Source organism: Sander vitreus, chromosome 22 (genome assembly GCF_031162955.1).
Source record: "Sander vitreus isolate 19-12246 chromosome 22, sanVit1, whole genome shotgun sequence".
Taxonomy (NCBI): domain Eukaryota; kingdom Metazoa; phylum Chordata; class Actinopteri; order Perciformes; family Percidae; genus Sander; species Sander vitreus.
The window spans coordinates 15,476,079-15,503,939 of NC_135876.1; the positions used below are offsets into that span (position 1 = coordinate 15,476,079).

Sequence of the window (27,861 nt, forward strand, 5' to 3'; positions counted from 1 at the left end):
TCCATCTTTGTGCAGGAGAGAAGCCTTACATCTGTGAGATCTGTGGTAAGAGCTTCACGAGCCGACCCAACATGAAGCGCCACCGCCGCACCCACACCGGGGAGAAGCCCTACCCCTGTGAGGTGTGCGGCCAGCGCTTCCGCTTCTCCAACATGCTCAAGGCCCACAGGGAGAAATGCTTCCGCGTCAGCAACCCCATGGTTACTGACGGCAACGACCCCCTCGGCCTCCATCGGCCTGTGGCCTCACCCGCCGTGGACTCTTCCGGTCAGGTGCAGCTGAGGACGGCACTCCCCGCCACTTCTGCGACCACACCCGCTGCTGCCTCTAGCCCACACCCCCTCCATGGCACCCAGCTGTCTCTCCCCCTGCTGCACTCCATGGGGGGGCTGCCTCCCAGCCCTCATTTACCCCCTCCGCCTCCCCTGTTCCCTGCCGGTAGGATGAACTCCAACAACTAACAAATCTCTGTAGCATCGAAAGCACTTTTGTTACTTTTGTTTTTCTTAGAGCTTTTAAAGAGGACTCCTGCAGCAGGAGAGTGATGCACCTCAGTGACATTTACACCGCGGAGAAACACTGACTGAAGGCTACATGGAGGCCTCATAAAAACACACACATACACCTACCACAATAAGAAATAGTTATTTTTTACTCTGTTAAATACAATATATAACCTCAGAGTCCAGTAGGACGTGTCGTCACCGCTCTTTTCCTCGTGAATTTTACAACTACAACTACTACAACTACAATCCCACCACCACACACATCTCCCCAGAGCCTTGCACAATGCATTGATTGTAGCATCTTTTACAAAGTAGGAGGAAGAGTTTCCTAAATCCTCACTCATATGGGGGTCATCACTCAAGCGAGAACCACACTATGATGAGAAAAGATGTTTTATTTTTGATCGTTCTCTGCCAAGATGTAGCGAGTGGTTCTGGTCTGACCCAGCAATAACCAAATGCTGATTTGTCTCTGAGCATATACATGTATATGGCATTGCCAATAACCAAATCCTGTTAGCTCACCTGCTATAGTTAGATAATGTTATACAGCATTTATAATCAATCCTGCACCTTACATTTAACTCTAGTGATATTTAAGATGTACTCCTAATTGTCTCCATTTTTATAATTGTGATAGTGTGTAATCCGTGGCACGTTACGTCAGTTTGTAAGGATGCGTGAGAAGTTGTGATGCGTGGAGAGTCGACCGTGAAATGCAGTATGTGGTGTTTGTGACGGTGTGTGTGTGTGAGATGTGAGGCTGAGTCATGAGATGAGGATCTTCAAATCTACGATCTTCAAAACTTACCCCCCCCCCCCCGAGTCAGGAGGTGAAGTAATTTGTTGACGCTTATCTTTTGCTTACATTAAGCAAGTGTGCTCCTCTCCTATAGATCTGGCTTTGAGACGATATCGCACTTTTCTGTGACTTGTTAGTAAAAACCTAATGTACTCTGACCTACAGTATATTTGTAGGTTTAAAATATAATGTTAATGTTAACTTACATTTCCCAACTAAACCCGATCTGTGTTATTAGTTTGCAGAATACCAAGAGTGTAGGGATAATAATATTCACAAAAAACCTGCGTACGTAGCTCATTAAGTGTGCACTTTTCACCATGATGTATATTGTGAAGTGATAAACATTATATTACAATGCCTAAATCTCTTAAAGAGCACTGACGGGGAGTACTTTTGGCACAACAAAGTGCATCACTAAAAGGGCTCCTTACGATTACATCACTATTATAAACTAGTCAATTTCTTGTAACAGTGATCTGTAGAAGCTGATCGAAGTGAGGGACGTGCAGTATGTAATACCCCTCAAACATTTGTGGCTCTGTGCACTTTTGACAATTGTTTGTCATTAATCTACTGGTGTAGAACTAAAAGAATAGAAAATAATCCTTGTCAGTAAAAAGTTCTTCTCTTAAAGGCTTGACATTTTGGAAAAATACACGTATTTGCTTTCTTGCCGAGAGTTAGATGAGAAGATGGATACCACTCTCATGTCTGTACGTTAGATACAGCCAGCAGCTGCTTAGCTTAGCTTAGCTTAGCTAAGCACAAAGACCTGAAACGGAAAGAAACCGCTAGCTTGGCTCCGTCTGAAGAAAAAAAAAGAATTCACCTACCAGCACCTAAAGCTTAGTAATTTTTTGTTTTATCTGGACAAATACCGAAATAGGACAATTTGCGGCTCACAGGGTATTAAAACACTTAGTTTTTTAAGCTACTGTCAGGCTCTGCTTCCGATGAAGTCACAAATTGTCATTTTTTACACTTCGTTTTTCATACAGTTTAAACAGACAAGAATTAACATGTAAATTAGTGAGCTTAAAAAGTGCTGATAGGTGGATTTTGTTTCCAGCAAGACTAGCTATCCCCCTGTTTCCAGTGTTTATGCTAAGCTAACTGGCTGCTGGCTGTAGCTTCATATTTAGCACACAGATATGATAGTGGTATCTTCGCAACTCTGTAAGAAAGCAAACAAGCATAGGCTACTTCGCAAAAAAATATATTCTTTTAAATCTGGCATTCTAATCGATGAATTACCCAAAAAGAGTATCTGTGCACTATAGATGCACTCCCACTCACTTTATCTATACATAGCCTTTTGTAGTGTAGCGTTAACCTGTAAATATTGTTAAGATGTGTTTCTTCCTTGTGATTAATTCCTCATGTTTACATTTGGAGAGTAATTTGAATGTGCCCCCACGTGCGTCTTGGCTGGTACTACAGAAAGTTGGAGTTTGTGGATAAGCTTTTGTAAATGTAATAAGCTGTTCATCGTTTTATTTAAAAGACAAATTAGTGTAGTGTTATGTCTTAGTTCACCCCAGTTACGTGTATTTCTTAAACTGCCATGGTTAAATGGTTAGGGCCACCACAGATGTTATTTGAAAATGGTACTTTTTCTTTTGTTTCATGTGTATAACACGTTTTGTACTTTGATTTGCTGCTTTTGTACAGGGTCCAGTTTGAGACTGCCCTTTAAATGAAAAGTCTAGAGCTGTTAAATTGTTGAATATATTCTGGCTGTGATAAATCCAATTTAGCCTTACTGGACAGAGAGCTCCAGGGTCACAAATGAGCTACACTTTTTGAGCAGTTTGATGAGGTAACTGCCAACGTGTTATACCCATCTAAGGATCGATCTAGTCATTGGTAGATGGGGCTTCTAAATGTTGACACAGAGAGGACTAAAGGCAATGTCACATAAACATAGACTGTTGCTCTCTTGTGGTATCTTAGTAAACTGCACTCTGTTAGCTTCACTAAAGAAAGAGAAAGGCCTCCCTTAAGAGTACATTATCATTTATAATGTGTCTCTAGTTATCACTGCAGAAGCTCATAGTACTTTGGGATCATAAGAAGAGGCTAAAAATGTACTTACCAAATATTTTCCCACTTCACAGTTTTGAGAAGCACTAGCCCAAGAGACGATACTGAGATACTGTGGTTATAGTGTGTGTATTCGCCTTATACTCGGAGGGATTTGAATGTTTTTGTGTTATGGATGATGATAGTAGCTGATGGAAAACAAGGAGGGATAGTAGTTAATACTACTGATTAATGCACTTTGAATTTGCTTGCCACACTATCCCATAACGGGGATACTGCAGATACAAGGTGAACAATAGATAGCAGAGGTGTGTACTGAAAAAATGATTACCACACAGCCGGCTAAATCTGAAGGCATACATTTTATGTTTAAATGTACCGTGTGGATATTAATGCTCATAAATGATTAACGAAATCTATAAATTACAGTCAATTTCTTTGTGTTATTTGTTCAAATTTGGATCAGAGTTTGTTATTAGGAAGTTGCAGAAGTGGCAGTACGTGGCCTGAGGAGCCATTTATGTGTCACCCGGCACCTTTCCTGGTTTTTCTGTTTCAGTCTGCCTGTTTGACGCTGTGCTGCTCTTTAACAAGTATTTATGACTCCTCCCTGAGGGGGCAGACAGTACAGCTACGGCTGTTTCTGATTGGCTTGTTCTCCGATCACTACCATAATTAAGAGAAATTAGTTTTAGTTCTTACCAGTTTGCTCCTATTGGAGGGACTTTAACATGTGACTGTTATATTTCATGAGAAAATATAAAGGAAGTTGTCAGTTGCCAAATTGAGTAATGAGAAAGATATCAATTATTGTGAGCACTTTATACTCCAGTTCAGCTAGTATGGTTTGAAGGCTGATATAGAAACAGTTATATGAATCAAAATGTGTGTGTGTTTTTTTTAGTTTTTTTTTAAATATATATATATTTCCATGGCATACGATTATAGGAAATTGCAAAAATGCAGTCTCTGCCAGAAATGTGTTCTGGGCAGGTGTTATTATTTTATTTGGACCAAAGGGACGTCAAAACTGTTTGTTCAGACCCTGCAATATATAAGTCCTACTGTACCTGCTTGGTATCAGTTTTAAATATTACACTAGAATACACTTCAGTACAGGCTTCCAAACCAGTGTGTTAATCAATTGCTGTTATTATAAATCAAACTGAATCACATTTATCATTTTAGAGGTGAATGACAGTGAGCACATGATCTGATTTGTTTTTAAAGGTCAAATGTGTCCAATTAAAAGCACCAAATTATTTGTTTTACCCCACTTTTCAAACTATGCTAAATATATAGTTCATGAACGGTGTCCGGAGGAAGCACGAAAGTCTAAATCCACCCTATAAAGCAGAATTGATGTCTTGGATTGTTTAGTGAACAAGTCTTGCTTAAATCCAGCTGCAAATAAGACATCATCAAAGCAACACTTAATCAAACTGTGCATTCAAATGTATCAAAGACATTAAAAATGTATCAAAGACAGACATTTATAAGCTCTGACGTCACTCAAATCCTAAAAAAAGGATATAACAATCTTTTAAAATGTAAATTTTTCTTGTTTAAAAGTAAAATGGCAGTAGAGCAGAGATTCTAGAAACTGAGAAGGGACATTTTGTCTTTATAGGAGTCATATATTCTAGGCAAGTAGGCTTTATGTCTTTTAATTAGCCAAATTTCCTTTACTAAGGCTAGCAGCCAAAGGCTTGTGTTAGATGAAGCAAAGGTTGGCCTACCCTTGTCCTTAAATAAGGGTTTGTCAGTGATTAGCTGGGTGCATAGACATCCTAGTGACTGTGCATTCTGCATTTTACCCAAGGGAAATGTTTGTCAAATAATGAAGCTTTGATGATGGCAGTTGGTTTAAAGCAGAGTGCTCATGGGATTTCCAAGTTGGGTTTCACTTGGACTTGTAGTTTGGGGGGTTTTGGGTAGCTGCTAGTGCCGAAGTGTGTATTTTGTGGCCTTCAGCTTCAAGAAATGTTTTGGGAATATTTTTATTTTAGTAGCAGTTACTAAAAGCATTGTGTGTATGTAAGAATTTAAAGAAATGTGTAAAGAAAGCTCTTTTATTAAGAATGGAGCAGTTTTTTTACTCATATTTTGGGTGCAAATTTATGGAGCCCCAAAACTGACAAAAGGTAATCGCACGAGTCAAAACTATGAATGTGTTAATATAAATAAAATAGAACACATAAATTGTTTGCTAAATTATTAAAATTGAGTGATAGAAAATTATTAAACAACTACTTTGATAGTTTAAAGTGCCCATATTATAAAAATAATCACTTTTTCTAGGAATATTTTGTGTCTCTGGTGCTTCCACACGCATACAAACTTTGAAAAAAAACCCATCCATGCTGTTTTGAGTGAGATACGGTTTCTGAATGTGTGCCTTCACTCTCCAGGTGAGCTGGTCAAAATCTGCACGGCTTTCTACGTAACTAGCCGAGACGAGGGGCCTAGGGGGCTAACCGTGCAAGCTAGCATGCTAGCTCGTTCTCAATGGCAAAACACTGCTACAACACACACAAATTCGCCCTAATCTACAAAATAAATTGTATAGAACTACTTACATGTCCCTGTTCTGCAGGTATTCCACACAAAGTTGGAAGAAGCATTTAGAAGAAGTCTCCCGGCTAATCCTGCCTTGTACAGGCCGAAGTTGCAGAAACAGCTAGCTAGCTCATGTAGTCCTTACCTAGCTACTGCGTTTGTGTGACTGACAAAGATGTTACAGAAGTTGAGAGGTCTCACTCTGTAGCTAAAACAGAGACCTGACACAGGGTGAAAAGAGGATCTGCAGCAATGTGCAGTACAACAAAAATATGGTGTTTTTTGAAAATTAAACCATGTAAACCTATTCTGATACAATCTCAAATTACAATTATGAACCTGAAAATGAGCATAATATGGCCACTTTAAGTCGATTAATTGTTTTGAGTAATGTTTTAAATAAAGAGTGCCAAAATTCTCTGGATGCAGCTTCTCAAATGTGAATATTTTCTATTTTCCTTAGTCTGCTATGATAGTAAACTGAATATCTTTGAGTTTTGGACTGTAGGTTGGGACAAAACAAGACATTTGCCACTTTGCGCAAAAAAAAAAAAAAAAAAAAAACTAAGCGGTCAGTTGATATTTTTTAATTTTTTTAATAATCGTTCGTTGTAGCCCTCGCAAAAAAAAAAGTATTAAATGTGTTATTACTTTTCCTTTGACCGCCTTTAAAAAGCAGAAAGCTACTTTTTGTATTTTAGCTTAGTTTGTTTAAAAAGAGCCATTAAAGCAACACTAGAGAACTTTTCCCGCTTCGGTCCCCCTACAGGTTGGAAGTGGAATTGTCCATTACATTACAGATCAGGTAGCGGATCTGTAGTTTGAATGAACTGCACAATGTAATGTAATGGACAATTCCGCTTCCAACTTGTAGGGGGGCCGAAGTGGGAAAAGTTCTCTAGTGTTGCTTTAAATCACTCATTTGTTTACAAAATGTAAAAGATAACACTGAATAATAAAGTTTGCAACATAATTGACAAGGCTGGTGCTCAGTGTGTTTAGCCACCAGGGTTTTCAGTTAAGCTAGCTAGCCACGCAGTCCTCTAAATTTCTTCACAAATGGTACACACAGACCTACACACATATTAGCGATTTGCTTTTTTTAACTGATTTGAGGTTAAAATAAAGTTCCTTTTTACACTAAATTTTTTTAACGGACAGTATTGTGTGTTCAGTTGTATATTTGACTCATCTGATAATACTGAATTTTGTCAGTTTCTGGGCTCCATATAAACTAGAACATAAATTTGGAAAACAAATGTTTGTTACTTTGCATGTGAAAGTTTGGTTGGCTGTTCTGTTAAGTTTGTTCGATGGTGACTTTCCCCCTTTTGGGCAAAGATAAATGTGATAATAACCATAGGCATCAATGCCATAGTCGATTCAAATATGTATTGTCTACATACCCTCTACATTTCCCATACTTACTCATACTGCCGCTGTGTTAAATCATAATGTGTACTGTTATTTGCTGATTCTCTACTTTATAATGTAAACACTATGTCTTAGTGTACAGTGTCTGGTGTACAAAGACCATGTGTAGGCAGTAGTTGTCAAGTTAAGCTATATTAAAATACTAAAAACCGTACAGGGCCGATAGTGTCTAGAGGTGCTAATACCATTAGACTGTATTTTCTGTCTTTTATTGTATTATTGACTAGTGTTTGCTGTCTGTAACACAGCAGAGCGTAATGAAATCATTTCAATATTAAACAGTATAGATATATTATTGCAAATGGAGATGTGTGCTGTTTTTTTGTTTCTTAACTGTATCATGTTCCAGCCATGCTCTCTGAAGGCAGCTACATTATGACTTTGCTGCCATCTGTTGAGAAATGCACAACTTCTTTCCAACACATTTCCATGCCTGCTGAGACAGTGTTTGGTGCTAAATACTTTATTCCATTACAGTGCAAAAAATGTCAACAGCCTACAGATTGTTTACAGTTTTACAATCTCAATCATATTTAAATCACTGAAACGCACGTATATAAAAATGTCTTCAATCAAATAGGAGAATTTTGTTTGATATTAAGCCAAAAGTATAGCTACATAGTTAGAGCTGCTATCATAGTCTAAAATAAAACAAACTGAACACCACAGTAAGCTGATAATTAACAATTCTGCTAATGTCAGATGTCACTGTGCACAAATTTTTGTTAACAAGCTGGGACTGGAAGGGGTTTTACATCTTGGTGAGACGCAGGGTGTTGAGGCGGACCCCCAGAATAGTGGCCCCTGAAGCATACTGGATTTCTTTGAGTATCCCATTCCACTTCCTCTCTGTCTCGTCAAACCTGAGGAGGTTATCAGACTCTGTTCATGAAAGGTAAAACTTGGACACACACTGAAAATCTAGCAATCAACAGTGCATACTCTGGGATTGTTTGTACATATCATGAATAACAATATACAATTTTTGGCTAAATTAACATTACAGAACAAATGGTTAACAATTATTTCTGAAGCTAAAAATAAGACTCCCTGTTTTACTTTCTGTTAACATGTAGTCCAACATGACAAAGGGTGACAAAGAGCGCTATGGATGAATGAATGAACGTGTCTGTTATGACCCACCTCCAGATGTCGTTCATCTCTTTGGGAACGATCTCGTCGCTGTCCTCCAAAGGCATCATGGCAAAACCTCCTACAGCGTACAGCAAGCCAGCCACAGACACCAGGTTCAGAGAGCTACGCTCCTGGGGAAATGCTACAAAGTCTGACCACCTGAAAAATGTAAACACACACACAAACACACATTTTTAAGCTAAATTTAACCTTTTAAGTGTTTTTTCCTCATGGAAGAAAAAACTGCTTTAAAATTAAGGTAGTTATGTAAAATGTGGCAAACAACAGGTAAACAGCAGTACAATGTCTTCAGTGTGATTTTTCCTTTTTGCAAAGTTCATATTCGGAACAGCGCACTAGATCACAGGAACTCACTTGTTGGTAGCGATGTCGTACACCTCCACAGTGTCTGTCAGCCCAGTGTCGGTGACTCCTGCCGCCACATATATTTTGTCCTTATGAACGATGGCTCCGAATAAAGAACGTGCAACCTTCATGGGTGCGAGCTCCTTCCATTCAAATTTCCTGGCGTCATATGCACACATCTTCTTCAGACAGCTCCTTTTCACAACAGAGACAAAGAACATAGTGTATCTGAGGTCCTAGTGGTCTCTTAATATGACCTTTATTAAGAAAATTATCCCTGTTCCATGTGTTGCTGGGTTAAAGAATATAGCCTTCACACTTGCCAAAGATGGATATTAATGCTTTGATTCCACTTAATACTCACTTGGTATCTCCCTTTCCTCCGATCACATAAACAACATCATTGTGGGTTACAGTTGCATGTCCATAGACCGGATAAGGAAGTGACTCTGATTCACCCCATTTAAAAGATCTGTAAAGGTGTAAATGAATTAGGATTCAGTGCTGAGAACAGCAGTCCATTAAATGGTTTACAATTAACTTTGACTTGAACTCACTGTCGGTCATAGACCAAAACTGAGTCCAGCGTGTGCTCCTGCTCCTTCAGTTCCCTCCCTCCCAAAACAAAGATGAAGTTCTCAGCCTCGGCCAGCCCAAACAGGAAGCGGGGAGACGGGAGGGGAGGCATCCCCAGCCAATCAGCACTAACCGGGTCATACTGAGGTCACAGGAGGTCAAACATTTGTGAATGGGGTTACGTCTAGTATATACAAGTATACATGCTGTAGTAGGTAGGTAGATGCACTCAGGTTAAAACCCCTAACATCCAATGTTCCACTTTTAATTTCTCTGTATGTAGCTAAATGTTTAAGGCTGTCAAACCCTTATTGTTCCACCTTCATTGAAGCTAAATTACATTTACATTGAGTGTGATATCTAAACACAACACACCATGATTTGTTTGGCTGCACTATTTCATCAAAACAGATATATTCTAGATTGCCTCATTTTATCCACGTTTTCCCAGAATTCACCCTGACATATTTGGTATCTTTGGAAACTTTGAGATCACCATTAGAACGTAAAATAAAATGTTGTGGTTTTAAACACAACCACCAGGACACAACGGCTTTTAAAAGGTTTAATACAAATATTGAGCATCATTCAGCAGTAGAGGGGGCATATTATGTGTTGCATATAAATATAAAATATAAATGTTACACTGTTAAATAATACTTTCTCCTCTTTCAAATCTGTATTTGCCTACCTGTAGGAAATAAGAACACAGTGGATCTTCTTTGTTCTGTTCATCAAAAAATAATCCTCCTGCCACAAAGATCTGGTTCTCCTTGGTGACCAGGCTTATGTGGTTCTTGGGGACCTGTGTGGAAAGTGATGCTACGAAGCACTCGTTCCCTGTCGGGTCGTAGGCCACAGCGCCTGCCTCATTCACCATTAGTATCAAGTTCCTGACAAACATGCCAAATCGCAGGGTGTCATTCAGGATGCCTGGGAGAAGACTTTCTTCTACTTCTTCTTCTTCCTCTTCTTCTGCTGTATCCTCATTCTTTCCATCTTTCTCTGCTCCACCATTCTCCTTCTTGCTTTTGCTTTTTTTAACCTCCGGCATTTTCCCAGCAAGAGCATCCCGAACCAGCTGGAGTTTCTGCTGCAGCTCAGGATTACAGGAGATCAGTTTGTGTTTCTCCACTTTTTCCTTCAGATAATCCTCGTCGACCAGACGCAAACGAACACAATCCAGCAAACCTGGCAGATCTTTCTCTCTGCTCTCAGTGTCCCGGGACATCCAGTTCATCAAAGCCTCGAACACCGCCTCCTCTTTCTCTACGTTCAGATTGTCGTTCGCTAAAATGGCTGCCAGCTCGCTGGGGAGCAGCTGGAGGAACTCCTCGTCTCTGGAGATGAGCTGGAAGCGCTCGCAGGCATAGTTTCTGGCAGAGACGGCCAACCTGGGACAGTCCAGCATCAGGCCGAGCCTGAAGATAGCCAGACAGTTGCTGAGGCTCAGGCGCTTTTGTAGGAAAGACACACAAACAGTGAAAATTGAAGGGATCTGGTACACATTAGCCACTGCGAAGATGTCCTGGACATTCTGCTCTGTCACATTGATTTTGGAGGTGTACAGGTACTTGAGGACCAGCCCCATGACACCCGGCTCCACATCCTCCAAGACGATCTCTTTCTTTTTGCTCTCCTCCAGGTCAGACAGAAAGATGGAGCGGAAGTACGAGCTGCAGGCGCACAGGACCAGGCGGTGGCAGGGGAACTCCTTGTCTTTGATCTTCAGCACGCAGTCAACCAGCTTCTCGTTCTCCAGCATGTCGAACAGGCCGTCCTGGAGCAACGTCTGCTGGTACAGCCTGGGTTCGTCCATGGGGTTTATTGGCAGAGCCATCGTTCCTGGCAGGGCAAGTTTAAAGAGCCTTTCAGGGGCTTCAAATCAAACAAAAGTGGATCTTCTTTATAGTAGAGTTTTAGTTTCTAGCCTGGAAAGAGGATTCAGATGCACAGTCCGTCTGCTATTAGCCCACACCAGCTGAACCCCGGGACGGCCCACTCCCTCAGCTGTCCTGACCCTTCAACTGAGCTCCAACTGGTAGGTTATTTATAGTCCGGGTGCTCGGTGTGGAGCTATGGGCTTCATTCTGGAACATGAGATGCAATATCCACGCTTCAATCCCCTTCTCCACCTCCATCCTCGACCCCACCCACTCCCCAGGAACATCCACCCACTCTCGGACAGCTGACACATTGCTTCATGGGAAATATGTCCATCCTGAGTCACGGGTCACGGGCATCTGGAGTGGATGGGTTAGTCATTATAGCAACAGTGTCACTCTGTTAATTTCTTATATTACTACATTTACATGATATTCATGTTGCGTTATGGAACTCACGTAACCTCAGAACAAACTATTGTTACTTTGTTGTCCCGGTGAAATTGTTCCTTTTTCTTATTGTCAACAAATCCCACTAAAAGATCAAAATCAGAAGAATTGTTGCTACTAACAATTATTTTTGTGTTCTGTGTTGCCAAAGCCTGCTACAAATTATTCTTTTGTGCCATAGACCTCAATGTTGTGCACTAGGTGACATGTTTCTTCTTTACCATGAACATGGTCACTGTAGTTTATTTTGTCTATGTTGTAAATTCCACATACACTGTTCTGCAGCCGTAAATACTCACCCGCACACCAATTGTGTATTAAAGCACGGCTTAAAATAGTGCCCAACAAAGACCTAGTTTACTTCTGTTTTAGGAATGTTTGCTAAGAAACTACAGAGCCATGCTGTTGTAGGGAATTAAGCCTTCTTTAAAATATACAATATATATTCATTACAATGTTTTGTAGATATGTTTTTACAATACATTTTTATATACAATACGTTTTAGACATACAATAGTCCATTTTATTACAAAAAAAAAGAAGGAAATTAGCCCCTATCAGTAAATGTCTTTTATCACATCCAGGTGATTCACCACAGGTGTGACCAGAGTTATAAAGGTTTCCAGTGTGGAGGCATCAGGAATAAAGCTGCCAACTGCTGAGGTAACGCTATACAAATACCTCACAACCCTAAGACTCAACACTGACTCATGTACTGTAATAAGCCCCTTTCTCTCAGTCATATTCACACAGCTCCATCAGAAAGGACACTCTCCATATACACACAAAACATTTGAACAAATCTTTGCAGTTTATTTTAATTAATGACAAAGGTTTCAGTACGTTTAACATCTCTACACTTATTGTTATTTATTTTCAGTGGCTACTGGACATTATACTATATATTACATCATGTTTGAGTAAATGTCTTTCATTAGGCTCTATTTTATTCCCTTTTAGGTATAAACACATGATGGTAAACTTATTTACAGTTAATGCTTTTTTTCTACATCAGCAGAAACCAAGCATCCATTCACAATTCATGGTTTAAAATCTGGACTGGCGATAACACTCTTGGCTGTAAACATCCTATGCTGTTAGTGAAAATATCTACTCTGCCTTTTCCTTGCTCAGATCTGCGACTGGTTGAGCAGCAGTGGGTGAAGCTGCTGCTGGGCTGGCGGGGGCGGCGCTTGTAGGGGGAGCAGGAGGAAGAGGATCGGGATCATCGATAAGGGCCTGCCCCCTCTCTCTCTCCTTAATCACTTGAATCAGGCAGTAGGTCACAAACATGGTGATGATGGTGGTTATAGGGAAGCCTGGGGAAGTAAAAACAACTTGATTAATGGAGTTGATCAAAAAATAAACCGTCTTTGAAATTAACAAAACAAAATCACCTTTGAGAAGCAGTCGCTTGGCAACCAACTTGGCAAAGTCCAAACTGTTCAAGGCCAGGATGTTGTACAACACAATGGTCCAGAAGTTCAAAGTATTGAAGATGGCTCTGATCCGACGGGACATTGCTTCTGACATCGCCATCTGTTAATAAAACATTAATATGTACAAAAAGCATTTTGTGTCAGTATTCTAACTGAAATGTGAAAGACCACCTCGGCTAACAAACCTCAAAAGAAGCAAAAGGCTCCATGCAGAAGAACTTGGCAGTCCACAACTCAAAGTTGAGGCCAAAACAGTTAAGGAAAGCCCAGATCAGCACCACCTCGCAGGGTCCCAGCCAGAGGATGGTGACGCCGAAGGTGCACAGTGTAGCCACCAGCTCCTCCACCACATTCTCATGTTTTCCGCCCAGGTAATTGTACACATACCTGCAGAAAATGAGACGGCATCAGAACCTCTTTATTTGTCAAAATGAATAACACTTTAATTGAATTCATTGATCTCACTTGCACAGCCACTCGTTGATCCCTCTGTCAAAATGGCTATGAAAGGAGAGAAAACAACTGGTTTAGTTTCATGGATTTGTATGGTTTAATAGGCCAAATGTGATCAAGCTGTGTACGCACGTTTCAGCAAACACGTAGAGCATAGTGATGCATTTTGGTGGCTTGGGAGGGTCCAGATGATCCAGTCTGGACACTGTGTTGATGACTCCAAACATGACAGCTGCTTTTACCCAGTCATACACCAGGTTGAAGTAAGCTAGGCCCACTGGAAACAATGCAGTTGCATTAGCTATGCTGTCAAAGAAGTCTGCTCTGCTTAACATGCCGCAGCATTAAGTCAACACATTAGTATTTGGGGGAGGTGGCACAGACCTAGAGCCCAGTCAGAGGCATGCTTCAGCAGCTTCAGGTCGGTGGGGATGGTGAGGATGTACATGAAATGGAAGAGGACGTCCACGACAATGACGACTCCCAGGTGAATCAGACCCTGCAGACTGATGTTCCACATCTCCCACTCTTTCCTGGTCAGGTCTGACTTGTTGGCCTGCAGGGGGCAGCAGACACATGTCACAAAGCCAGAGGCCTCCACGTTGCTATGCTACAGCTCAAAAAGGCCTCTTCTGTGACAGTGGTTCACAGTGGTTCCCAGTGGCCCCCCCCCCTCACAAAATGATATTTATGTTTTCAGATGATCCTATAAAATTTATTTCTTCTTTTATTATTGGATGATTTGAACCCTTCAAGCCTATAAAAAATATTTAAATGAAACAGGGTAAAGCGCTACTCTTTGGTTGGCCTTGTCATAACCCATAGACATATACAAACAAAAGGCTGGGAACCACCGCTCTATGAATACAATACCATCTAGGGCACTAAATGAACAAGGTCGAACAATGTCCGAACTGCTGGATGACTGGGAATATTAATACATTTAACTTACTTGAACATAAAACTTGTCAAAGGTCATGATGGGTCCAAAATAGAAGAAGGGGAGGTAGAAGTTGTATTTTAGCAGTTCCAGGATGTTGTAGTTTCCATCTTTCCTCTCACAGTTCTCCAGAGCAAAGCTCATACAGCGCATAATGGTAAACCCACAGCCTCCATAAAAGAGAACATGACGCAGCTCAAAGTCACCCTCCACAAAGCCGGCCTATATTGAGGAGAAAAAGGCTAAACTGTTAATATTCGTAACTTTTATAATGGAACTTCTATTAAGTGGCCGCAGTTTACCTGCCAGGACACAAAGGGTTCACACTTGAATGTAGCGAGTGTACAAAGGCCGGCAACGAAGCAAAGCCAGCGGATTTTCACTAAGGAGATGCTGTAGAGCAGGATACAGTGGGACAGGATGAGGGTGACGTAGGTCCAACCCATACTGGTCCACACGGCCAGCAGCCCATACACCATGTACACCAGGGACCTGTACTGTGGGAGAGAAATGTAGTGTCACTTATGTACAAATTCAAGGTACTTGTATTTCCATTGTATTCAACTCCACTTTTTACTTCACTACATTTGTCCTACAGCTGTAGTTACTTTTCAGATTACAATTTTCCTCCCCCTTTCCATACAGTGAAAACCATGTAGTCTATTTCTACATTTGGTGATTTTGAATATGCTTTTTTTTAATAAACTGAATGGTTAAGTGTTTCTCTATGGGTTGAGAAAATTCTCCTACTTCTAAAACTAAACAATTAAAATACCCAAAAAATAAATCTAATGATGGAGCTGGTGTCTTTAAATTGTATATATAAATTGCTCCACAAAGCTGTATCTTTACAGTCAATTGATAACTAAGAACACTTTTTTATTCTGAACTGACCAAATTTCCACTTGAAGGGTGAATTAGTGAAAAAGTTTACGCAAAACAACAAATATAACATCTACACTAAATCAAACTGGCATAAGTGAACGTGCTAAATATAGAGCTACATTTTCATTTTCTTTCCACCTGGTTCTATTCATTATCTGCTTTTCAGCTAATGATATTAAAAGTGACTGTGCAATGTCGTAAAAAGGAATTGTGACAAAGAGGATTTCAAATGTCACCAAGTATTCATAATAACACAACACAGTGAGAGATAAATCTCAGTGTTTCTTCTACCTCATTTCACAGTGGCTCAATGTTTTGCTCGGATCCTTAAACCCGAATCCTTTACATCCTTTACTAAATTATTTTTCCTGCTGCAGCTCAATCAGATACTCAATCAGTCCGTCAGTAGAAGCACCTGTGGAGCCAACATGGAGCAGATCTTCGCGAACAGCACATGACCAGAGAGAGCAAACAGGATGTGCGCTCTGAAGGTGGAAAACCACATCATCCACTCCAAATCAGCCGTATCCTGTAGATAAATGAGCAGAAAAAGGAAAATCAGAAACATTTTTACATCATGACAAAATGTCTTATGATATATTATGAATATATATATATATATATATATATCAGGTTCTCTCACCATTTTCCTCCCAAAGTAGTACCATCCTGGCTTCACGCTGGTTTTAAACGTCTTTCTGTTTGCACTTGCTGAAAATAGAAAAAAAAGTCATTACATTTGAACATCAACACACAAAAAAATTACATTTTCTGTCACTTTATATTTTCTTTTCCCTCTATTTAAAAGGTCCTTGTCCTTGAATGCAAATGTTAAACTTTTGTTACAAGTGACAGTGAAACTAAATAATTGCAGAGCCAACACAGGACCTATTTTCTTCTTGTGCTCTGTGGTATTAATACTGACACCTGATCTCCTCTGCGTGGTCTGCATAGCTCCAACTCTTCACCCTCACACAGTGACTCTGACCCTGTACTGTATGTACACTGCACATTGTGTTGCCTGTAAGTGACTACACTACACACGGCTAAAGTTCTAACTCGTACTCAATATCAGGTTTACAGTTCCAGACTCATTTTTGGGTAAAGAAATGCACTGATTTCCCTAAAAAAGTTCATACATGGTTATGTGTTTGCACATCTGCAGGAGAGTATGTGTTTAAATGTGGAAAGTAAATTGGAAATTAAAAGTTATTGTATTTGTGCAGCCTTTTATGTACTTGTATATCATTGGATTTCACACACATCGACTTTTGTAGCACTTATTTTGGAGTTTGCTCTGAACTTTATTTTTCCGTTACATAATCTGTAATTTTCACATCTATAAAATGTGACACATTGCATTGTAATACACATGTTTTTGTTCCATACAGTAGGCCTTTTATACAAAAGACATTTGTCACAGTGTTAAGAAAAGCACAGGTATGAATAATAACATTAATGATGGCTAAATTCCATTTGGCTGCTCTGTTTCAGGGTCCTGCTTATTGTGCATGCCTCACTGGGAAACTTGAGTGCCATCACTGACTTAATTAGCTGGATACTGAGTGGGTATCTACAGACGTATTCTTAGTTGAATTAATTGTGAGTATAGTTTGATGAGTGATTGTTTGTGTGCATGTTAAACGTTGTTAGAGTCATATTTATTAGCGGAGCATTAACTGTATTTGAGAAGCATGACATTTCAGTACTCTTTCCAATTTGTGTTTGGGTGTTTGTGGGTGTGCTTTTACTCACAATTGGACACGTCAAAGATCCAGCCAGCAGCCCAGAACATGGCCAGACAAAGCACCATGTTGTAAAAATAGATCTCATATTTGGGAAGTGCAGCTTTGATTCCCATGGTGACACAGACAGGAAGAGCTCTGGAAGCTCCTGAACACACAAACACTAGTTAACACTTTACCTGTACAACTAAACCTGGTTTTACTTGGAAAACAACATTGTGTTGCATGGCATCACAGCACGTCTTGGCTGGCTTATTTCGCCAACAAATAAGAAACTAATGGTTCACATGGAGGTTATCACCTCTTTGCCCTCATCATACTCACTTCTGTAGGCTACAACAGGAGGGAGGACACTTTAGAGCTGTGAGGTTAAAGCTAAAAAGGAAAGTGCAACAATGGCACTTACATTTTTGTATGAGAGACATCTATTCCAAACTTCTCAATCATTCTTGATTTAGGTCACTGTCACGTGTGAAGTACTGTACTTGCCCTGACTTAGTATTATTAGAAAGTAGTAGAAAGTAAAAGTAATTTACTTCCTGTACTATTATACTGTAGGCATTTTCTTTCTGTGACACTTTATACTTTTACTCCACGATGATACTTCAGAGGGAGATTTAGCATCTGTACTTTACTGTACTTTTTGCACCTACTGTAATTAGGCTTTGTACCAGTGGTGGGAGAATGATTCTGATTATTTTAAGTATAAGTAGCAATACCACAATGTAAAACTTTTGTACTACTTTTACTTAATTGAAAGTGCAAACATTATAGCAACAAAGTAAGAATCAAAAGTAAAAGTACTCATTACACAGAATGGCCCCTGTCAGTATTATATTATTGGATCGTTTTATTGATGCTTTAGCATGTAAGCTGTACTTTAACGTTATAGTTGGTCAAAGTAATGCTATATGGTTAGGTAGTTACAATGGATCACATTTTATAAACTGATCATTGATATTTTATATGTAAAATATGTAAAACTATAGCTGTGAAAAAAATGTAGGAGTGAAATATATATTTTTCTTGTGAAATGTAGTGAACTTGAAGTATAAAGTAGAAGTTAAGTACTCAAGTAAAGAACATGTACCTCTTGTACAGTACAGCACTTGAGTAAATGTACTTTCAAGGTAGCCTGCCTTGTACTTGACCTGGATCATCTACTGTACAACGTTATTTTACAACACATTCATAATTTGACACTGTTAAGAGAACCATTTTTATAGCTTTGTTTTACGAAATGTATTTTCAGATTGGGGCATTGCTTTCAGTGGTAGAAGAAACTGATATATTTTACTTCAATAAAAGTAGCCATACCTTAATATAAAAATACTCTTACAAGTAAAAGGCCTGCATTCAAAATGATAAAAATGTAAAGTAAGTAAAGTATCAGAAGTAAAAGTAGTCAGAGTAGCATAAAATGGAAATGGTCAAGTAAAGTTCACCAGAATTGTACTTAAGCACAGTAGGCTACTTCACTTGAGTAAAGGATTTGTACACTTCTGCTACTTCTTCATACTATGTACAGTACATGCCAAATAGAAATATTAGGCTTTTGTCAATATTAGCCTTTACAATACAGCTGCATGCTTTATTCAGATGTCTCTTCTGCAATATAAGAAGCATGTTTCTTTTCTATTTTACATTCCAGGGCTGTCAGAGGCTTGTAGAATAATGCAGTATCATGTGGTCCACGTGTCTCTCACGGTTGAAATTATTGTTTTATATCCTAAAAGCCACTATCAGTTGGGAATTTTAACTTGTGTGAGGTTATCAGGTAAAAAGCACTGTGGAGGGCGAGTTCCCACTTATTAGAACTCAGATGGGCTACATCAACAAAGAACAGCTGCCTGCTATTTTTAACCAAACAACTTCTTCCCAATTAAGTTATCCATTAGTTATGTTGCATCAAAACAACGCTGCATTGCTATGTCATGCGAAAAACATGCTCAAAATTATCTTTCAGGTCTACACATAACTCTATTTAAATATCTGCCTGTTTTCTCTTCACAATGCCTGCTGTTAAAAATGCCACACGGTCACACACTTCACATCGTCCTCCACAGCACCTGTTGTGATACTGACCTTGAACGCAGCAGTTGCAGCCAGAAGGAGTTGCTATAAAAACACACTTTTTCTCTCTCGATTTGTTCAGAAGAGGGAAAAATGCAGGTTAAAATGTCATATTACAAAACAAAGCATGTAAGAAAATGTAAACCTTTACATCTGCTCAGAGTGGGCTGCAGGTCCCTCTGACTCCCTGAGAGGGAGTTGCCACTGGTTAAAGGTGACATGATGTATTTATACTTTGACCACTGACAGAGGGGGAGAAACATGAGGACTGCTAACACACTGTAAACCACACATTAGGAGTTTTTCATGGAATGTTTTAACTTCATTTACCACCTGGTATTTCTCTAAATGATGCAGCAGAGGTTAAACCACCTAAACCCACTTACTGCAGCTCTATTGTGTGCGGAATAGTGTTTCGTTTTTTATTATGACATATCACATTTAGCATCAGACTATCATTATATGGAAAAGAGCATGAATAACCATGAATATGTAATTGGTACATTAGCGTATGTGTGCATTTGGTGTGTAAGAAATGTTTGAATTATTTTCCATTTTCAAATTAAGAGCCCTCCTGTCTCTTTTCTCTTGCTGCTATTTTCCATATTCCTGGTTGCCAGTGCCAGATCTGTTTTGGGAGGGTCTAAGCCTGTTGCAATTTTGTGCTGTAGCCAAATGTCCCAACTTGTAACGTCCATGCCTCCCACATTCTACAATAGACAGTTAAACAACACACAGTGCCGTCTAGTGACAGCAACACAAAATACAATGCAGTGGTGTCACTACAGCTGGAAACACAAAGCAACCCAAAAAAGAAAAGAGCTGTGCAGTATATGGTTTATTATCAAAGTTTAACCAAGGCATGCCGTATTAAAAAAAATTATTAAAAGTCCTGGCTGTATCTATGTTTTCTGCTTTCAGTATCAGTGCTACACATCCATTTAGGAGTTGTTTAGACAGTTGCAGGCGACAGTTATATAGGCTACTGCTGGAGGAAGGAGGACACAGAGGACTCTGAGCCCTCCAGCATGTTTGTGACTGGTTGAGCTTTCCTCCAGTCTATGTGACACGTTTGAATCTGCAGATGCTGCTGTATATTTCATATGCACATTATGTGACCAGACCTACACATAACTACAACTCCCAAAGAGAGAAAATAGCTTTTTCCTGTAGAAATATAAAGGCTACTAAGCTTTCTGTTTCAAAAATGACTTTGGTAAAATGTAAAATCTTCATTGACAATGTGATTCCCTGTTTGGCTACTCCTTCTTGCTGGTCTCTTGTCCTTCAAAGATGGGGTACTTTGTCTCCACCTCAGCCCATGCCAAGGTGCCGTTAGCCAGATCTCGAACCATCCCCGGCAACCTAGTGACCTGCAATATCATTTTGTATATTAGAACAAAGGAAAACTGCAAGTATGATACTGTACACACCCTATATTTTATTAATTAAAGCTGCAGTTGTTGGATTGTTCTACCTCGGCCCTGATCTGCCTCATTGAGTCGCGGTCCCTCAGCGTGGCTGTGTGAGGCGTCTTGTTCACCGTGTCGAAATCGACGGTGATGCCAAACGCCACCCCGATCTCATCCGACCGGGCATAACGCCTCCCGATGGATCCTGAAGAGTCGTCCACTTTGTGGGACACAGCGTTTTTAGTCATCGCCTCAGCTTAAAGGAGAAAGAAGAAGACAAAAAGTAGTCATCAGTTTGAATAGATAAGCGTCAGACATAAATTTAGAAACCTTTAAAGAAATAGTTTGACATTTTAGGAAATATATTTTTTGGAGTTAGAGGAGAAGATCGTCACCACTCTCATTAAATATTCGTTAAATATGAAGATACAGCCTGCAGCCAGTTAGCTTAGCTTAGCATAAAACTGGATTCTCAGAAGTCACCCCCCCGGCCAAGAAATAGTCTGGAAAATAACCCTGCCCATAAACAACATGTTAATTAGTGAGCTTGAAAGGATGAGATACTGGTAGGCAGATTTAGTTACAGACAGAACCCGGCAAGCTCTTTTCCCCGGTTTCCCGGCTTTATGCTCAGCTAAGCTAACCATCCCCTGGCTCCAGCTTCATATTTAACAAACATGAAAGTGGTGTCAGTGTTCTCATCTAACTCCTGATTTGAAAGTTTTTTTATGAGAGTATTTTCCAAAATGTTAAACTGTTTTTTTAAACTTCATAATGGTGTATTGAAATCTGAAAGTTGGTGTCACACTCACATAACTGGTGGACAAACGGAGTAAACTCCTGGTTTTGGCTCAAAGGAAAGATGGAACATTTGTATGGAGCTACAGTGGCAGGAAAGCTAAAATACTGGGGGGGAAAAAAGTTATTTAAATTAAACAAGCATGCGATTCTCACTCAGATCTCATTCCTCGTTTTGAAGCATTCTTACCGTCCTCTGTTCATCCCCCTGCCGGATTCGGAATGAGTGCTCGAAGATGGAGTACATGATTCTGCCGATGCCAAAGGACGGCTCGATTACATTGGGAACAATCTCCTCCACTGTGGGAAAAGAGAGACGGCTGTTTTCCCACAAGAACAAACTCACTGTTCTGCTCTACAGCTCTGAAGGCAGGTTTAGTGTCGCCTCTTACCATGCAGAGTTTTCTGGAACCTCGTCACACTGACCATGTCTTTGGCCAGTTTAAATGTCCTGCCGTTTGTCTCGATGCTGAACTCCCTACAGACATAAACATCACCAGATTAACATGAAATACATACACGCACAAACACATTTATGAATAAACCTAATGGACCTTTCTTCACTGTAAGCAGAAATTACCCATTTTCATTGAGAAGCTTCTCCTGATCACTGATGTAGCAGTCGTCACATGCAGCTAGGTACTCCAGAACCAACTTGGCATCTTTCTTGTAGGCTGTTCCTATGGCTCCCTTATTGGGCTCAAACTGGACAACATTAACTACTTTGTGTGAAGAAGTTAAGGAGTAAAACAGAGGAATCCAGCTTGCAAGAAAAATTTACAAATCAAGGTTAATGAGCTTTATAAGGAAGATAGAAGTAAGTGACCTTGAGTTTCAAATATAAAATAAATTGAGTGATTAGCATGAAATCTACATGCTAAAATATACATTTTAAAGCATACTTACATATTCAAAAAAATTGTTAGAATTAGATTTTAGTATGGCTGTAATGTTGTTGGACTGGGAGAATAGAAGGATATGGGTTCTTTCAGGGGCTTTTCAGCCACTAGAGGGACCTTGGTGGCTCTGGAGTGACACGAGAGATCATAGCAGGAACGGTCAGCACATCCCACTATCTCAATCCAGCCCTGAGAGAGAGAAAAAAATGCATCTTGACTTGCATGCACAAACTTCTCAGTCTACAGTATTTGTGTGAATAAAAGAGAAAAGATTTACATAGGAGGTCTTGGACTCTGCGTCCCAGCAGTCGCACGCGTAGTGAGCCATCTCGTTCTCCATGTGCTGACGGAAGCGCACTTTATCTTTGGACAGCCCCACTTTAATTAGATAAAGGTAGATTCTTCCAATGAAGTAACCCAACACTGAATTGTTGATCACTCCCTGCAGCAGACATAAAGAAGAGTTAATGATGATAGCCCATCAAATACAATGTAATTGCAAAAAACGATCCTGATAATCTATTAATCAAGATGAGTTGACAAATAACATATTATTTTTATGCCTATTATTATCACAATATTGGGTGTAATACATGCATTTTTTGAAAATTAAGCTAATTAAAAGCTGACTGACAGATAGCTTATTAGAAAAAAGACATGCAATTACAGTTTCCCTGTCCAGCCTGTAACAGTAAATGATATAGTCAATTAGAAAATCACAATTTTGCAGAAGAAAGACATTTTTTTATGACACATACTGGAACAATATTGAATATATGGCAGTTTTATAATGCAATGTCCTCGAGTATCCTGCTATTTGATCTTGTATTTTATGGTTTATAATGTTAAATGAGGGTTGTTTAAATGTTTGTCAGGGACCAGTAACAACGTCCACTTAAGACCTGCAATGGTTTCAGCACTAAGAATAAACACACAGTATATAATAAGTCGATGAAAGGATTCCCACCTGCTCCACAGCGTCCCCCAGCCTCATGATATGTGCAGACTGGCCGCTGGTCTGAGCCTTGGAGGAGAACAACAGGATGTCCAGGTCGGCCACGTTGGAGAATTTGGGGTGGATCTTGTCATTTGGGTCCACAAAGTGCTCGATCTCAGCCATGGTGAACTCCCTGCAAGAAGGAGAAGATAACATCTCACTGTATTGTCATTATAATTTGCAGGTGAGTAATTAAGAAGCTTCTGACTACCTGACGCGAATGAGTCCAGAGCGAGGAGAGATCTCGTTCCTGAAGGAGTTCCCTATCTGAGCGGCACCAAAGGGAAGTTTTCCCTGGTTAAACTCCAGTAAGCGTTTGAAGTTGAGGAACATTCCCTGGGCTGTTTCAGGCCTCAGATAGCTGTAAAAGTTACACAATTATTTTACACAATTTGAATACAGCAAACAACAGTTTTTCACTTGAGACAGATGATGTGTTTCACTGATCGGTACCCCGGCATGTTCCCCCCTGGACCAATGGACGTCTTAAACATCAGGTTGAAGGAGATGGGAGGTGTGAGGTCATTTCCTGTGGAGGGTGACTTGACGTTGTACTTCACAAAGAGATCGGTCAGCTCTTGCTGGGTGTAGTTGTCCATCTGCAACAGAGAGCAAACCATTAGAGGGGTGTTTTCTGTGTGTGTGTGTGTGTGTGTGTGTGTGTGTGTGTGTGTGTGTGTGAAGAGGTGTTTGTCATACACACACCTGAGTGATTACGTCCTCCATCTCAGTCACCTTCTCTGCAGAGCATTTCTCGTCAGACAACATTTTTGTCAAGTGACCTGTGAGGAAACAAATCACTTGATTTAGCAGCTGTTTGGAGTTCAAATGTTGGCCTTGAAAAAAATGGGTCCCAAGTTAATACACATTTTTAAGTACTCAATTTTTAATTATATTAGGTTGCTGTGCAGCAGCTTATTTTATTTATTTTTATTTGTGCAGGTCCAGATGTATTAAATATTAAGTAAGTGAAGAAAGTACTACAAATATTTACCAAGATTTTGGCATTAGAGGCCGTGGAATCTTTAATGAATATTTTCATTTTTTTGCAGGCAACAAGCTTCCTATTACTTAATGGTGACCTTCTGGAGTCCAGTTAGTGTTGGTTATTTTCTTTGCATTTATGTTTGACTTTGTTTATCACCTTTCAAACTGTCATTAGCTACTCAGCTATAAGTCTGACTTATCATTTTGTAAATTTAACAAAGTATAAAGCTACCAGAAACCCAAAATGTGACAAAACAATGCAGGCGCCTTTAACAAAAGATTACTGATGATCACTCAGTATATTACTATAGAACAGTTAAAGGTTGTAAAAAGAAATAAAACTATAATACAGCTTACTTGAAAAGTGATTTCATCCCAACTTGTTTGTGTGCCTTTTTCATTGAAAGTAGAAGTCACTGAGAATATTTATTATAATTTGAGTTTTTAAAAAGTCTTTATGGCACAGACATGAATGAGATATTGTGTGAAAGCCCCACATCAGCACTTTCAACTATTTTTTTCAGCTTGTCTCTACTACATGATTTCTGGCTTCTCTCTACGTCCTGCCCTGAGGATATACAGCCCAGACAGAACCTGTCCTTAGATTATCTTAAACATTCTGTTTAAAACCTGCTCCAAAATCTAGTGGCAGATTGATTATTATGATATATGTTGACCATCTGAAATTCTAATTTATGACATGCAAGTTTCAGATGAATTTTCACATTCACAGCTCAGCTAGTAATGATCTGCTTAGAGAAATGGTCTGACCTAAAGGTTACCCTTCTCTTTAGGGATGAAATCTAACACCTTGTTAGCAATGCAAGGAAATAATAGAAAGCTTAGGGGAGGACTGGACTACGTGGGGCTCATTTGAAGCATCTGAATGATGTAATGGTGGTCAAACAAAGTCACCTTTGAGGAGGTGATCAGCACGATGGCACTCTCCGGTCTTGGCATCTTTCACCATGTAGTCAGCGAATTTATCCACATGCCCCGACGTCCTGAGAAGAGCACACAGACAAATGTAACGCAAACATCGTACTTTCACAACAAGACCAGTTGAAATAATTCTCATGACAATGTTTGTTGGCACGTACTTGAGGACAGGCTCAGGGGTCAGCATGGTGCAGTCGATCTCCAGGATCTGCTCCTCCTGGATGAAGTGCTGCCTCCACACCTGCAGGATGTTGTTCTTCAGGGCACAGCCCACAGGGCCGAAATCATACAGGCCACTCACACCTGAGAAACAAACACGGTATAGGTGATTTCATATTTTGGGTAAGATCTTCCTGGAACTATGCATGCTTTGTTTGTTTTCAACTCTCCCTTCAAATGCTGCTGAGTGGTTTTATTTTCTCTTTTTATTTTACCTCCATATATGGCAAAAGCCTGATCGTAGAAGAATCTCCTCTTTAAGGTATCCTCCATCTTCACTCTGTCCACCGTGTCATCTTTGGGCTGCAAAGCTAGCTCCTGGAAGTGAGGGTTTAAAATAATATTAATACGATTTTTTTATTATTTTTAAATACCAGATTCACATGCAAAGTAAATAATCTATAACACAAATTTGTGGAACCAAAGTGTGTCAGGAAAAGATCTGACCTTTGCTTCAAGAATCTTCTTCCGGGCTTTCAGCTCTGCAACAGCTTTGATCAGCTCCTGCTCAGTGGCGCCCTTTTCCTTCAACTGATGCACCAAGTCACCCTGCAGAAAAAAAGCATATCATTTATCACACAAAACTTCAGAGAAAAACATTTACCTTGTAATTGTTTCATATTTGCATTTGTCCTTTCTGTAATAAAAACAAACTAATCTTTCATGACCTGTAGCTAATGTAATTGCCATTATAGAAGACACCTGTAGTTTATGCTTGTTTGTTAAAATATATTTATAATCTATTATACATCTGTTATAAAGTGCCATGGTCGAAAAATAGGCCTACCTGCTTGAAGCAGTAACCAGCTATTTTAAGTTTCACTTTAGTTTTCACGCCATGAGGCGTTCATTGAAGAACATTCAATGTGAAACCTGTTCCAACAATGTAGCCAAACAAAGGTCACATTTTGCATTGAAATGGTTTTCATTTCAAAAACGTGTTTTCACTGTGATAGCCTAGACTGGGAAACTACTGTATATAAAGTATGTCAATGCTGCTTAGAAGCTAAAATTAAAATAGTTTGTGTTATTTCTCTATGTAAAATTATCATGTCATTATCCCAACAGAAATATTTCTGAAGCATAAAAAAAAACCCTCTTCAATCGATAGTTGTCAATGGAGTCGCTGCATGCTAGTAACTACGTAATGTCTTCTTTGTTTTTGCAGGTGCCTGAGCAGACAGAATAGCTCACCTGTTCCCGCACAGCCTGCCTTAAAGGCGCCAGTACTTCTTCCATGTTGACGCGTATATTAAAGCTCTCCTCCTGCAGCCAGCTGTGGATCCGCTCTGCCTCTGGACTGTTTTTACTTTTCTCTTCAGGCTCCCTTTAAGCTGCCCAGGGAAACAAGGGGAGGCGCATGTTTGTGTACAGAGTGGCGAATTGTGTTGTCTGAAACAAGGGCTTTCTGTTGCATCATCCAGCAAGCTCAGACAAAAATGTATATTCTGCCATATAGACTAAAGTAAGCAGGTATTAACAGGCTATTATTACATGCACTCGCCATGGCCGAATTAACCCAATGGGTGGTCCCAGAGCACAGATCAGTTGCTGGGACCCTTTTGACACCCTGGTTTCTTCCTCTACTTGTGCACACAACTATTAGGCCTATGTCAGAGTTATATTATGCATAGAGACCCAGTAAGTTGGTTATTCAATAAATAAAATAATTTTGCCTAATTGTCAGTCCAGTCTTGGAATACGTCAGAATTTCTACTTTTTGTCAGTGGGCTATTCTGCTGCATAGCGTCTTGCTCAAGTGCCAAGGGCTTCTTGTAGGGCTTCCCAGTAATGATGACCCATCTGGCGCCATCTAGTGGTCAAAACTAATAATCAACATTAAAGGGCTGCTGCTCTGTAATCTCAAACTAACACTGAGAAAAACAATGGATCCTTCTCAGAGAATAGGTGGAATAAATGCCACTTTATGTTGATATAAATCAACACTCAAGGTTTATCCAGAATGTAATAAAGGTTCCATTAAAAATATTAATTAAATTAAATTCCTATAAATCCCTGTAAAATGTGTTTGTTGCAAATGTACTTAATATTAAAGGCATATACGCTTGTATCACATTAAATATGAAACTTAATTGGAGCTATAGTTACCATATACACAAAATGCAATATCATGTTTTTAAATACATAGGCCTATACTATATTATTTAAAAAAAACAGGATTGTGAAAAAGTATCACATTGAAATAAAGTAAATATTATAATTATACTGATTTAGTAGGCTACTTTGTTTTATTATGGAGTACTTTTATTATGCAAAGGATTTGTCTTGTCAATCTTGCAGCATGGGTTGATGGATTTG

General features: G+C 39.6%; 4 protein-coding genes across 4 annotated transcripts in view; 1 reads left to right on the forward strand and 3 right to left on the reverse strand.

Annotated features, from left to right (window-relative positions):
* zbtb47b (zinc finger and BTB domain containing 47b) overlaps nt 1-7,653 on the forward strand; it is a 31,040-nt gene extending 23,387 nt beyond the window's left edge. The window contains exon 6 of the mRNA XM_078280296.1: nt 16-7,653. Within this exon, the coding sequence (XP_078136422.1) occupies nt 16-461 (446 nt within the window). The 3' untranslated portion in view covers nt 462-7,653. The remainder of the gene's footprint in view (nt 1-15) is intronic.
* A 168-nt stretch (nt 7,654-7,821) lies between these two features.
* On the reverse strand, nt 7,822-11,263 carry klhl40b (kelch-like family member 40b). The gene is made up of 6 exons (XM_078280506.1): nt 10,115-11,263; nt 9,405-9,565; nt 9,212-9,319; nt 8,857-9,042; nt 8,491-8,640; nt 7,822-8,210 (listed from the first exon to the last, which is right to left on the reverse strand). Exons 1-6 carry the CDS (start codon nt 11,261-11,263, stop codon nt 8,099-8,101), a joined length of 1,866 nt encoding a protein of 621 aa, XP_078136632.1. The 3' UTR covers nt 7,822-8,098.
* Nucleotides 11,264-12,588: 1,325 nt separating this feature from the next.
* Nucleotides 12,589-17,334, reverse strand: hhatlb (hedgehog acyltransferase like, b). The gene is made up of 11 exons (XM_078280770.1): nt 17,229-17,334; nt 16,117-16,184; nt 15,889-16,002; nt 14,891-15,085; nt 14,601-14,810; nt 14,033-14,204; nt 13,781-13,925; nt 13,661-13,696; nt 13,381-13,582; nt 13,154-13,295; nt 12,589-13,075 (listed from the first exon to the last, which is right to left on the reverse strand). The coding sequence occupies exons 1-11, from the start codon at nt 17,332-17,334 to the stop codon at nt 12,867-12,869; spliced, it is 1,599 nt and encodes a 532-aa protein (XP_078136896.1). The 3' UTR covers nt 12,589-12,866.
* Nucleotides 17,335-20,111: 2,777 nt separating this feature from the next.
* Nucleotides 20,112-26,859, reverse strand: LOC144537112 (glycine--tRNA ligase). Its single transcript, XM_078280549.1, has 17 exons — nt 26,737-26,859; nt 25,990-26,091; nt 25,758-25,860; nt 25,485-25,626; nt 25,300-25,388; nt 24,103-24,179; nt 23,851-23,996; nt 23,609-23,758; nt 23,368-23,530; nt 22,678-22,842; nt 22,481-22,589; nt 22,082-22,226; nt 21,894-21,979; nt 21,692-21,801; nt 21,516-21,609; nt 20,769-20,959; nt 20,112-20,664 (listed from the first exon to the last, which is right to left on the reverse strand). The coding sequence occupies exons 1-17, from the start codon at nt 26,779-26,781 to the stop codon at nt 20,551-20,553; spliced, it is 2,031 nt and encodes a 676-aa protein (XP_078136675.1). The 5' UTR covers nt 26,782-26,859; the 3' UTR covers nt 20,112-20,550.
* Nucleotides 26,860-27,861: the final 1,002 nt, after the last annotated feature.

Excerpts from the sequence above, each read along its gene's own strand:
- klhl40b (XM_078280506.1), bottom strand. The coding sequence starts at position 11,263 with ATGGCTCTGCCAATAAACCCCATGGACGAACCCAGGCTGTACCAGCAG. Across the intron at positions 9,566-10,114 it reads TGTGTTCTTATTTCCTACAG|TATGACCCGGTTAGTGCTGA; the intron begins GTAGGCAAATAC and ends CTGTGACCTCAG. Across the intron at positions 8,211-8,490 it reads GAGATGAACGACATCTGGAG|GTTTGACGAGACAGAGAGGA; the intron begins GTGGGTCATAAC and ends TAACCTCCTCAG.
- hhatlb (XM_078280770.1), bottom strand. The coding sequence starts at position 17,334 with ATGGGAATCAAAGCTGCACTTCCCAAATATGAGATCTATTTTTACAAC. Across the intron at positions 13,926-14,032 it reads TGCCTCTGACTGGGCTCTAG|TGGGCCTAGCTTACTTCAAC; the intron begins GTCTGTGCCACC and ends CATTGTTTCCAG. Across the intron at positions 13,076-13,153 it reads CAAGCGACTGCTTCTCAAAG|GCTTCCCTATAACCACCATC; the intron begins GTGATTTTGTTT and ends TTACTTCCCCAG.
- LOC144537112 (XM_078280549.1), bottom strand. The coding sequence starts at position 26,781 with ATGGAAGAAGTACTGGCGCCTTTAAGGCAGGCTGTGCGGGAACAG. Across the intron at positions 22,590-22,677 it reads CAGAGTCCAAGACCTCCTAT|GGCTGGATTGAGATAGTGGG; the intron begins GTAAATCTTTTC and ends TCTCTCTCTCAG. Across the intron at positions 20,665-20,768 it reads TGAGGCAGATCAGGGCCGAG|GTCACTAGGTTGCCGGGGAT; the intron begins GTAGAACAATCC and ends ATGATATTGCAG.